Below are 12,386 nucleotides of genomic sequence, written 5' to 3'. Positions count from 1 at the left end.
TTTCACATTTCTCAGGATTTTTTGTGTATGTGAAATTTTATAAGAGTGGGCAATGGGGCACAGCACACGCTCTTTCCATAGCCTTAGTTCAGTTCAGTTCAGTTGCTCAGTCGTGTCCGACTCTTTGTGACCCCATGAATCGCAGCACGCCAGGCCTCCCTGTCCATCACCAACTCTCAGAGTCTACCCAAACCCATGTCCATTGAGTCGGTAATGCCATCCAACCATTTCATTCTCTGTTGTCCCCTTCTCCTCCTGCTCTCAATCTTTCCCAGCATCAGGGTCTTTTCTAATGAGTCAGCTCTTTACATCAGGTGGCCAAAGTATTAGAGTTTCAGGTTCAACATCGGTCCTTCTAATGAATATTCAGGACTGATTTCCTTTAGGATGGACTGACTGGATCTCCTTGTGGTCCAAGGGACTCTCAAGAGTCTTCTCCAACACCACAGTTCAAAAGCATCAGTTCTTTGGTGATCAGCTTTCTTTATAGTCCAACTCTCACATCGATACATGATCCATAAATGTATGGAAAAACCACAGCCTTAACCTGAGGGACCTTTGTTGGCAAAGTAACGTCTCTGCTTTTTAATATGCTGTCTAGGTTGGTCATAACTTTCCTTCCAAGGAGTAAGCATCTTTTAATTTCATGGCTGCAATCACTATCTGCAGTGATTTGGGAGCCCAGAAAAATAAGTCAGCCATTGTTTCCACTGTTTCCCCATCTATTTGCCATGAAGTAATGGGACTGGATGCCATGATCTTCGTTTTCTGAATGTTGAGCTTTAAACCAACTTTTTCACTCTCCTCTTTCACTTTCATCAAGAGGCTCTTTAGTTCTTTTTCACTTTCTGCCATAAGGGTGGTGTCATCTGCATATCTGAGGTTATTGATATTTCTCCTGGCAATCTTGATTCCAGCTTGTGCTTCCTCCAGCCCAGTGTTTCTCAGGATGTACTCTGCATATAAGTTAAATAAGCAGGGTGACAATATAGAGCCTTGATGCACTCCTTTTCCTATCATATGTGTAATTTCCATGGAGATGATAATAGGTAACAACAGCCTATTTTGATTGATACACGGTGTAGATGCTGGCATAGGAACCTTATATTTAGCAGCATCCAAACTTTGTGATGTCTGAGCATTAACTTTATTTGACCAGTTCAAGCTTATGAGCCACCTGAATGATAGGATTTGAAGAAAACATCTATCATTGGATTGTTGGATTTAAAAGGATTTTAACATATTAAATAAAAGTTTACACTCTCAATGCACAAATATGTCACATAATTAAAATGGTGATTTATCTGAAAAATGATTCATAGAATTTACTGACTACATAATTGATATGGGCAAATATCATGAGATAGTAGTCCAAAGAGTGAATTGAGAGGTATTCAGCTGCCTAAGGAATTCGTTAGGATTGGAAATCTGAGGTATCAGTGATGAGTGAAAATCATGAAAGAGCTATTAGTCTTCTCATAAATATATTTGCATTACAGTTTATAAAGTGTGACTGCAGGAGAAACTTTGTTACATCTTATACATCAAAACACTTCCAACTGTTTATTTCATGTTTTTATATCTTAGGACAAAATGAGACAAATTATGTTGCCATTTATGTGATATCAAATGCCCCCTAACAATGCTTTTTATTATCTGTAACCTGCTTTCCATTTCTTATGGAAGGAAAGGCCATCTTCTGTTCATCAGTGTTATTTCAAATTTCTTGGAACAGTCAAGTACCATTAAATTATATTGTTATCCTTTTGAGGCATAATTTAAGATCATTTAAAACTGTCATAGGGTAGCTGATAAATAAAAGCTTGAGTTATTTTGTATATTGATGTTATTCTTCCTGCTTTTGTTGTTTTTGTTCTTTTCCATTTACTTAAGCATTTAATAGATGATGTGGAAGAAAATTAGACAAAATGAAGCATGAACTAGTAAAATTTTCTTTTTAAACTATAACTGGGTCAAAATTTTAATAAGAGGAATGATAAAGGAGTATAATAATATTGATTTGAATTGATTTGTTCATTTAAGTAAACAAATGATAGCAAATAAAATAAATAACTCCAAGGCAAATATTCTAATTGTATTTTTATAGGAATTTAGAGATAGAAAGGGAACATTGACTCTTGTAGCCGTTTCCAGTAATAATTTTCATCCTCTATTTTTTCATTTCCTTTAAAAAATAAATAGCAAGAAAAAAGCAGTGTGGATAAATTATTGCCTCTTAAAAAAATAATTTTGACTGTTCTGAACCTAGCTAGGAAAAATCCAAGGAGAATTATTTTGCTAGCATCCTACCAACTAGAACAAAGGTAGAGTCGTGATGTCTCCCAGGAGTAAGGATGAGTTCATAATCCATGTCTGTGATAGGCTGAAAAATGGTACCAAAAATCTAAGATCGTAATCTATGGAACCCATGACTACTTTGAGCAATCTCTGAGAGATGGTGAAGGACTGATGTGCTGCAGTCCAAAGAGTTGGACACTACTGAGCGACTGAGCAACAACAATGACTTTTACCTTATCTGGAAAAACTGTCTTTGGGGATGTGGTTAAGCCAAAAGTCTTGAGATGGGGATAGTATTTTGTATTATTCATTTGTACCCTGCATGTGGATATAATCACAAATACCTTCTCTAGAGGCTCAGACGGTAATGAATCTGCCTGCAATGCAGGAGACCTGGGTTCGATTCCTGGGTCAGGAAGATTGCCTGGAGAAGGGAATGGCAACGCAATCCATTATTCTTGCCTGGGAAATCCCTTATAAGTAGAGAATTGGAGGGATTTGGCTTCAGAGAGAAGAGGAAAAGGCGGTGTGAACTGTGAAATAGAGGCAGTGTGAACTGTGAAATAGAGACTGGAGTAATGTGGCCACAAGCCAGCGGATACCAGCTGCTAGGAGATACTAGAAAAGGCAAGGTACTGATTCTCCCCTAGAGCCTTTGGAGGAAGTATGTCCTGGCACCACCTTGATTCCAACCCAGTGATTCTGATTTGTAACACCTGGCCTCCAGAATCATGAGAGAATAAATTTCAGTTATTTTAAACCCACACTTTTGTGGTAATTTGTTACAACAATCTTAGGAGACAAAGGCATTTTTATTGCCTGCTTCTATAATGAGAAGGCTTATCTCAAGATACTTTTTATCAAGGCTTCTCTGACAAGTAAACAAAACAATGTGGAAGGATATAGGATTGAGAGGTGTTTAATGTATTTATTTGAAAGGACAAATGTAGAAGTGTCATTTGCTTTGATATTTACTTTGTTGAGTGACTTTTTCTGGCTTCATAGCTTCAACTTCTGATTTTGCATTTTATTAACTCAGTGTTGATAAGTGACATGTCTGTTTGTAAATAGCATTGTAATAGGAATAATTGAATGAAAATATTCTTTGATAATGACTTACTGTGATTCCAAGACACTTTTAAAAATTATTTGAAATAAGAAAACAAATAAAGCAATTTGAATGTATAATTGCAATTTTATAATAGGTTTAGCTCTAGAATAATGAATATAAGTCATTAATTGAAAGTTAATTGGTAACATCGGCAAAGTTTATCTTGTATTTTGGGGATTGCACGCTTCAGTTGATACCTAGGGTACAATTGGGATTTATTCACACCACACCTCTGGGTCTGATAGTGTATTAAGTTATGAAGAATATTAATATTGTTCTGCAGAACAATTACTTGTTCATTTGCTAACTGATTAAAATTCATGCATAATTTATTGAAATGAATAGAGATTTTATAAATAAGCCTACTTGTTCTCAAGGGGCTAAAAACAAAATGCATATGCTAATATGAGGCAAATTTTTACCTCCAACATAAAATTTAATATGTATTGGTATATTAGTCTCATTTAGGTTTCACTTATAATCATGCTCTTAATCAATGTATATGTTTTTAAGCCTCTCTGAATATTGCCACAGTTCTGAATTTGAGCTAGTGCTTTGATTACTGGACTGCCCTTTTGTTGACTTGACCATAGTAAGTGAGATGTAAAACTGATCAGAGTGAATTATGGCCGTCTTTGGTCCAAGAACCTGATTACATCAAACTCAGTTCTTCATGTACACAAAACACTAGTGTTGAATATTAATTTTCAGGTTTAAAATTTATATGCTCCTTGGCAGAAACAAAACAAAGCAAAACAGCATCAAATATAGGGCTTGTTGACAGGCCTTAGAAATGTAAAGACTTTTAAAATTCTTAAAATTATGCCTAGTGTGCCAAAGAAGAAATTATGATAATAACATGTGCAGGTCTACTCAGCTAATAGTGTATGCATTTTAAAAACTAGATCTCTTCTTGTGCATGTCATTTCTTTAAAGGTAGAAATGATAGAAGAAACATTATGCTTTTCTTTTTCACTTGTTTCTAATATGTTTTGCTGTAGCTTTCCTCTTGTGTTCTCCTCTTTTGTTTTCGCTTTTATTTTCCATGACAATAATGTGCAGAGTTGTGATGGTTGAGGTTTTATATTCAATGTACACTTATTAGGTCAGGTTTCACCCTACTCATAAATTTATAGAGTAATCCCAGTGTTTGTTATGTATGATTCATTTAGCAAATTATTCCATCATGTTAAATATCAGACCTCTGCAGGTTATTGTTCAGCTGTGATATGAGTGAGGCATTGCTGCTCTGGGTTAGAATCCCAGCAAGCTGTGAATTTAGTATCATTTCCTACTTAAATTAGTCAGTACATGAGCCATCTGGAATGAAAACAAACATTACAGATATGAGCCAGCTCAGTTTATTCGCAAAATACAGGCTGCTTCTTAAAATATGTGCAACATTTAGATAGTCTGGGAAGATATTTGCATTTTTTCTATTACATTCATTTCTCTATTCGGTTTCATTTTAGTTTAAGATTCAGAAAATATATCAACTCTCTCTTTGTCTACCAAAACTTTTATAATCTTGAAATATAAAAGTTGTTAGACTAGTTGCTAAAATTTCATGGTATGAATTGTCCAGCTTTATTTTGTTTAACTGATAACATGAAAATTCTAAACTATTTTGGTATTATTTAGACTTTTTCTTCTGTAGCTTCTCAATGGAATTCAGCTGTGAAATTGTAAATATTAGTTCACCCTGTACCCAATTTTGAATATATGCTGTTGAAAAGAATTTTCAAACCATTGGAGAGTTCGTACTTAAAATTTATAAATTAGGTATTAAGAACTACTTTTCTATAAGAAATAGAAATAATTTTAAATGTAAGCAGTTTATAAAGCACATGGTTCCAGGTGGCTCAGACGGTAAAGCATCTGCCTGCAAGGCAGGAGAGCCAGGTTCAGTTCCTGGGTTGGGAAGATCCCCTGGAGAAGAGAATGGCAACCTGCTCCAGTATTCTTGCCTGGAAAATTCCATGGACAGAGGAGCCTGGCAGGCTACAGTCCATGGGGTTGCAAAGAGTCAGACATGACTAAGTGACTAACACTACAATACTAGTTTATATAGCATATAAATAATCTTAATCTGAGTTTAATTTTCACTTTAAACAGGAGCAGTAGTGAGGCACAAGTTCGTATGATTTTACTGATAACTAATTTGAAAGCTGTTGTGTAATGATGATTCTTGATGTGACTGACTTTATGTTCTTCAAGTCATTTGGGCAGAAAAAAACCTAGTGTTTCTCAGTAGGCACCTCTGCCTCCAACATCTGATATTTTTAATCTCAGTTTCTATTTTCTACATAACTCTCAATTTCTATTTTCTACATAACTCTCAATTTAAAATGATGAATTTGCTGATTTATTGTGTCTCCCTTGCCATGTTATATGAATACCCAATGTGTAGAATAGCTTAGCAGTTAGTAATTACTCAATAAATAGTTGTCATATGAATTTTGGAGGAAGATTCTTGAAAATTAACCTGTATAGAGATTTAGTCCAGCTTGTTTTATTCCTCATGTTAGGGATGTTTGTAAGACAAGGGTTCATAAGGTGGAAACTACACATTGGAGTTTAAAAGCAAATTCTGGGCTACAACTGGAAAACTGTACCAGAAGTATACTGTTTTTTTTTTTCAGTGCTGTATTATAACCATTAAAATAGGAAATCCAGTTAAAAAAAATATCAGCTGTATTTTCTTGTTTCTATCTGCATCTTCTCCTTGAGATGAAGGGGTGGACTCCAAAAGAAGGAGTGTGTGGTTGCATTAAATAGCTTTTCTTCATATAATTTGCTTTAACTTTGAAAAAAAAAAAAAAAAACACCTTTGAAACAATAGATTAACACTTTCCCTTAAAGTCTTTTGGGTCCCCAAGAGATGTTCTTTCTGAGACTTAAAGAAGCTTCCACCTGATCACAATGTGCTAATTAGAGTTCATATGGATAGAGCTAAAGCTATGGGATCTTTCATAATGTTCAGTATCAAATTTTACCTGTATTGTTGTTAAGGGGAAATAGTTCCCTAATTCATTATTTATCATATTCATAAGTTCAAAAATTGATATATTGTTTCCCAACGTTTCTTTCTAAGATGCTCAAGATTAAATTGCAGTGTACCTTTGACATTTGAGTTTAATATTTGATGCATTGCCTTATCACATGCTCCTCCCAAAGGCCAGTGATATATAATGATTTGTGATTTTGCCTCGCTGTCAATTTCAGTTTATTATATTGAGAGATAGATATATGGAAACAAGTCATCACTCGGCGTCAGCTCCTGAGTTCAACGTTGCTATGTGTTCTTTTCATTTCATCTGCAGGAAGTCTGCAGAAGTTAAAGAAAACAAACAAAAAAAAAACCCAGCAGGAACAAAAACATGATTTGGACATATTTTATGAACAAAATAATTAGTTATAGCAGTATTCATTAATTTGGAGATTTGTGAAGATCTTAGTTCCTCAAGAATGTTAATGTGTACTGTGTTTAGTAGTTAATCAGAGCTATCTGTCTCTAAATATTTTCTTTTTATTTCCCTTGGTTACTCTGTCTTTACAAATTTATCTCCTGGAGAGGCATGTTTTTAATTAAAAAAAAAAAAAGTGGTAAAAGGGTCATATCCCATCTTGAAAGTATTTGCTCTTTAAAAGTAAAGTTTCCAGATGACTCATTCCCAGTTTTCTTTTATATATTTATTGTGAACTCCTAAATAAAATAGTCCTTAAACCTTTAGACTTCAAGAGATATAAGTATATCTATGCGTTATAGTCTTTTGGGTTTTTAGCTAATGAGATTGTACATCCGTCTCTCCTAGAACCACCGAGACCCATTGCTCCTCCTCAGCTACTAGGCGTTGGGCCTACATACTTGCTGATTCAGCTAAATGCCAATTCCATCATTGGCGATGGTCCTATTATTCTGAAAGAAGTGGAGTACCGAATGACATCAGGGTCCTGGACAGAAACCCATGCAGTCAATGCGCCAACTTATAAATTATGGCATTTGGATCCAGATACTGAATATGAGATCCGTGTTCTACTTACAAGACCAGGTGAAGGTGGAACGGGGCTTCCAGGACCTCCATTAATCACCAGAACCAAATGTGCAGGTAAGACTGAAGAGCAGGCTACTTGGCCTAGTGAAGGAATCTAGCATAAGACATAATATTCTTCCAATATTAAAAATTCTAATTATTTGTTATGTGATTAGTCATATTATTCTAAGATTTCCAGAGTATTGGTAAATTGTAGCCTTAATTATGTCATAAATTTGACTGATTTAAAGGCAGTGTGAATGTTTCTTTATTATTATTATTATGAATCTACAGTCTTTTCTTGTATGGTAATTTTGCTCAGCTTTCCTGTATTTAGCCCAAAATCTCTGACTGATGCCAGTGAACGTATTATTGAGAAAGAAAACCTTCACAGTTCAAGCAAGTATTGAGTACCTTTCTACTATGTGCAAATTGTCTCTCTTGATAATTTTGTTATGGTCAGTGCAGAGGCTGTATCTGATAATACGCATAAGAAAAGTTACTTTGAGTCAATCCTCAGTAAAGTCTATTCAGAAAATCCTGCTGGGGATTAACGCAGCAGCTTGAAACTCAGCTGTAAAATACAGGGGCTTTTCTTTAAGTCTTTAAGGCTTGTATTGTCTTCCTCATGCCTAAAACAGAGTGGTGAAAATAATAGCCTATGGAGAAAACACTAAGAAATAATGAAAAGTGAAATAAAAAGTACTATATAAACATGCATCCTGTTCCTTATTGCAATGTATTGTTATAATGAGAGAAATCATTAGCTATTTATTAAATCCACTGAAAAGTTTAATTGTCTAATTTATTGAGTAAACTTTTATTATACTATTTTATTGTTTTATTGTTGAAAATAGTTTAATTTTTTAATTTAGTTGAAAGAGATTTTTTTTTTTCTGTCAATCATTATGTTGAAACACCTGCAGAGTTAATTTATAGGTCTGTATGTCTCGAACATTTAAAGATTTAGGTTCTGAAAATTGAAAACTAAGACCATAGGGATCTATGAAAATGTAAATGCCTGTAATGTGTCTTTTGTTTCTTTTACATCTGTTTAATAGTTACAATATTCTAAGGCTACCCATCAAGAGTACTGATCTAACATTAAAGTAAACTTCATGCAATTACCTAATGTATTGTCATCCCTAAAAATATTTTATTCTGACTCGTTTTATATATTCATATTTATATATTTCCTATATAACTATTGAAAGATGCTCACTAGTAGGAAGCTTCACTGCTGAATTTTTAGTCTCAGATTTAGACAATAGAGAGTTTACTAACTTGCTGATTGTGTCATATGTTTATCTTGTGGTTGGAAAATAGCTTAATCCTGAAGACATTAGGTAAGTCTCTGAGGCTCAGCCTAAATCACACAATTTGCTTTTCACATTTTTAGTACAGCGAAGTCTTTTCATTTTAAGTAATGTGACAAATTATTCTCATTGTAGTAGATGACTTTCCTGTGGGGAAAAGCAAGTTGACTCTACAACCTCAACTAGTCAGAGAAACAATTTAAAAAGGAAGTAATATGGAAATTGAGAAGTGACTCACTCTTCCAAAATTAATATCCAGTGGTAACATAAAATGAGGAATGGTGGTGTCTGTTTTATTGGAGAAGTTGTCTACACATATTTTCTGATAAAATTACCTTTCTCTCCCTTTACATTTAATCCTTACAAGGTATATACAAACTAAAGTAATAAATGTTAATTTACTGTTCAAGTGAGCTTCCTCTTGACTTCTGGGCCGAAACTTCTTTCTTTTAAATATCTCATCTGCCTTATTTTTTACCAAACTAGATCCTTAAAAATTAGCAGTACCACACAAAGGATTGTTAATATAATGTAATTTTTTAACCTAGAAATTATTTGAAATTGGTCATTGGTCTGAAGGCCAATGGAAATTGAAAATAAATGAAATTGTGTTTGAGGCTAGTTATGCTGTATTAAGTGGATGGAAACAACATTTTGAGGAGCATTGATTTATCCCTGTTGAATGCTTATGTTCAGAATGCCTATTGAGCTGAAATAAGTAAAAATATGACTGTAAAGTGCTTTGAGGTATTTTACTTTGAGAATAACCTTATCTTTGTGGGAGGGGACAGAGTAAGAATAACTTACGCTCATAGCTGCTTTCAAATTTATAAATGTCTTGACATTTTGAAATAGTATTGGTCTTTTTTTGATATGTTATTTGAAAAACATTTAATTTGTGGGTTCTGTGGCATAAAATGATATGAAACTCATTTATTTGCAGTTTTACTTCCAGCCGTAAAATTTGTTTTTGAAACTATTTTTCACATGTGGTGAGTCTTTGTCACATATCTTTATTAATTTATTAATGTTCTCATAGGTGTGTTTGATGTAGGTTTTATGGTAAAAAATGCTTATAGACTAGATTTTCAAGTACATTGTAGACTGGAGAGAAACTATGGTTACTGTTTTATAGGAATGTCTACTAATCATGCTCTCTTATTAGCAAAAGAGGGAAAACTTATGGAATTAGATGTTCTATTAGCTTTTAAATCTCTGAAAAGCAGAAGTTGGGTATAACTGATGAACATCACATAGCTAAATACAGAGTCAGTATAGGTTAAAATTATGATGTCCGTCTACTTCCCCTCTTCAAGAGTCCTTTCTCCGCGTGAGTATCATCACTGGCCTCAGTCTGGTGTTTTATAGTAACAGAACAGAACACAATTTATGCTGACTATGCTATTCTCTGATATTTAGTACAAAAATTCTTCATAATCTGGGAAAATAATCTCTTTGAGATGACAAAGATAACTTTTTGAGAGGTTGTCATCTGATTCTATTAAATTGTGTAAACTCTGAATATTGTTTCTGTAAACCATTCCATTTTAAGAAATACTAGTCGAATGCCATGTTGTAGGGTAATGTTTTACCATTAGTATCATCTGGTTGAATATTTTTGTTTTGAAATAGCTATTTTAATGCATTCTACAGGTTAGACCACCAAGAAGCCTTAAAGATAAGTATAAATTTTTTTAGCTCTATGTGTATATCAGATATCAATTTCACATTAATTTTTTATAAGTAACAAATAGGGTGATGATGACTTCCTGCCTCTCAGAAATTCTTATTTTTTTATTTTGGTTTATCACAGAGGAACAATTCTTGACTACTAGATACCTATCAGAGAGTAATTAGTTTATATTTACTGTCTTAAAAACTCCATTTTAATGTAGTGAAGCCTTTTAAATTTTACTTCTGGCAATACTAATTTTTTTTTTCTCGGCAGAAATCTGTCAATAAATAATTTTACAGCAAGTTAATGAGTTAGTTTTATTTCTGTGTGTTAATGAGTAAATTTTATATTTTAAATGCAAGTGTAGATTTTCATAATTCAGTATTGACTGATGTTGTCTTATAATTACTTGGATATTATTATCCCAATTTTGTAGCTGGTGAATGTAAGACTTAGGAAAAACAAAGTAAAAAGCAATGATTTGTCTAACCTTCAGCCAGCTGGGCAACTGGGGCTCATACCTATTTTCTGGTACTTGAAAAACTGAATTCTTTCCTCTCTTGCTCCTACTACAGGCATCTTTTTCTCCCCCCTTTCAGAAGAATGTAGCATGGATATATGAAAGTATGGTATCTGGGAGGGATGTACATTTTTATAAAATAGAATCTGCATGGCTGAATTATTCCTTGAGAAAACATAGCTTAATATTTGCAATTTCAGTTTCATTGAAAGCACAGTTGATTAGTGTGCTTAACACTCAAGTATACACTCTTTGAAATATTTTAAACAGGTAAAGAAGTGTAAAATATGTTTTACTTTATCCTTTTCTGAAAATATTCTGCCTAGTTGCCAAAGCATTTCTTTGTTTTCCTTCTGAAGCACATTAAAATCGTTTGGTAAGTACAATTACCTGCTTCAGGGTCACTCAAGTTAGGAGAGGTGGTAATTACAGCCTCTGGTGGCTGTAGCCAGCTATGCTAGCTTGCCTCATGCTTCTCTTTGTGCCTAAGGGTATGATTACTTCACTGTTAGCTTACAGCCTGACCCATGTTATTGTTCACATAGTGCTTTTTCAAGCATTTTATACATTTTAAAAAATGTATAAATGTGAAGTTGTCTTAAATGGGAAGTAATTCAAAACCTCCACTGAACAATCAAAGAAAGCACACTTGTTTTTTCAGTGTGTCTGTTTCCCCTGGGTACGCCATCTGGTATAGAAGCTGAGAAAATACAGTTTTCTCTTTCTCTTATTAAATGGAAATAAAATATGCCATCATCAGAAATTGTCTGCATTGCATGTTTTGGCAATTGCATGTTAAAATTGCTCTTTTAAATTGCCTTCTGCTTCTGGGTAACCCATTGTGGCACTGCTTTATGATTAACTGACATTTTAGAAGCATCTCCTTTATAGGAAAGGTCAAGAGTTCAGGGTGTCCATAACGTAATATATTTACACAGTTGGGAAAGCTACTCTCTACTCTTATATTGAAGTTCAGTGGTCTTGGCAGTTTTCATTGAAACATGTAGATCTATGAAGCAGTGAAAAAAGAGTGTGTCGTATTTTAAATGTAAGCATTTACTCAATCTGCTTTTTCTCTCCTAAGTCCAAAATGGAAGAAAACAAAACGAAACAATACTCAGGCATACACCAGAAACAGCAAAGTATGGAATTAAATTTTGGCCTTTTGGCTGTGGTATCATCAGCAAAATGGAACCATATATTGATGTTTACTGTGGTCAAAGATAGTTACCAGTCACAGCTATTCATCACTGAAACTCAGCCTTGCAGTTAAACAAAAACTAAATTAAATAAACAACTCTGTAAGAATTGGTGTGGTTTATCAATATAAGGATGCCATACTATTTTATTTCAATTAAAGATTTTTATCAGCGTTTGTTTTAAAATTTTTTGAAATTTATTGATTTCTTATATATGATCTTTATATGAATTC

The 12,386-nt window shown here is 33.8% G+C and overlaps 1 protein-coding gene across 1 annotated transcript in view; it reads left to right on the top strand.

The window, feature by feature from the left end:
* PTPRK (protein tyrosine phosphatase receptor type K) overlaps positions 1-12,386 on the top strand; it is a 625,738-nt gene that overhangs the window by 370,064 nt on the left and 243,288 nt on the right. Inside the window, exon 7 of the mRNA XM_052645975.1 lies at positions 7,225-7,518. Within this exon, the coding sequence (XP_052501935.1) occupies positions 7,225-7,518 (294 nt within the window). The remainder of the gene's footprint in view (positions 1-7,224; positions 7,519-12,386) is intronic.

Source organism: Budorcas taxicolor, chromosome 9 (assembly GCF_023091745.1).
Source record: "Budorcas taxicolor isolate Tak-1 chromosome 9, Takin1.1, whole genome shotgun sequence".
NCBI classification, from domain to species: Eukaryota; Metazoa; Chordata; class Mammalia; order Artiodactyla; family Bovidae; genus Budorcas; species Budorcas taxicolor.
Note: the sequence above shows the minus strand (reverse complement) of the source record. Positions and strands in the feature narration are given on the sequence as shown.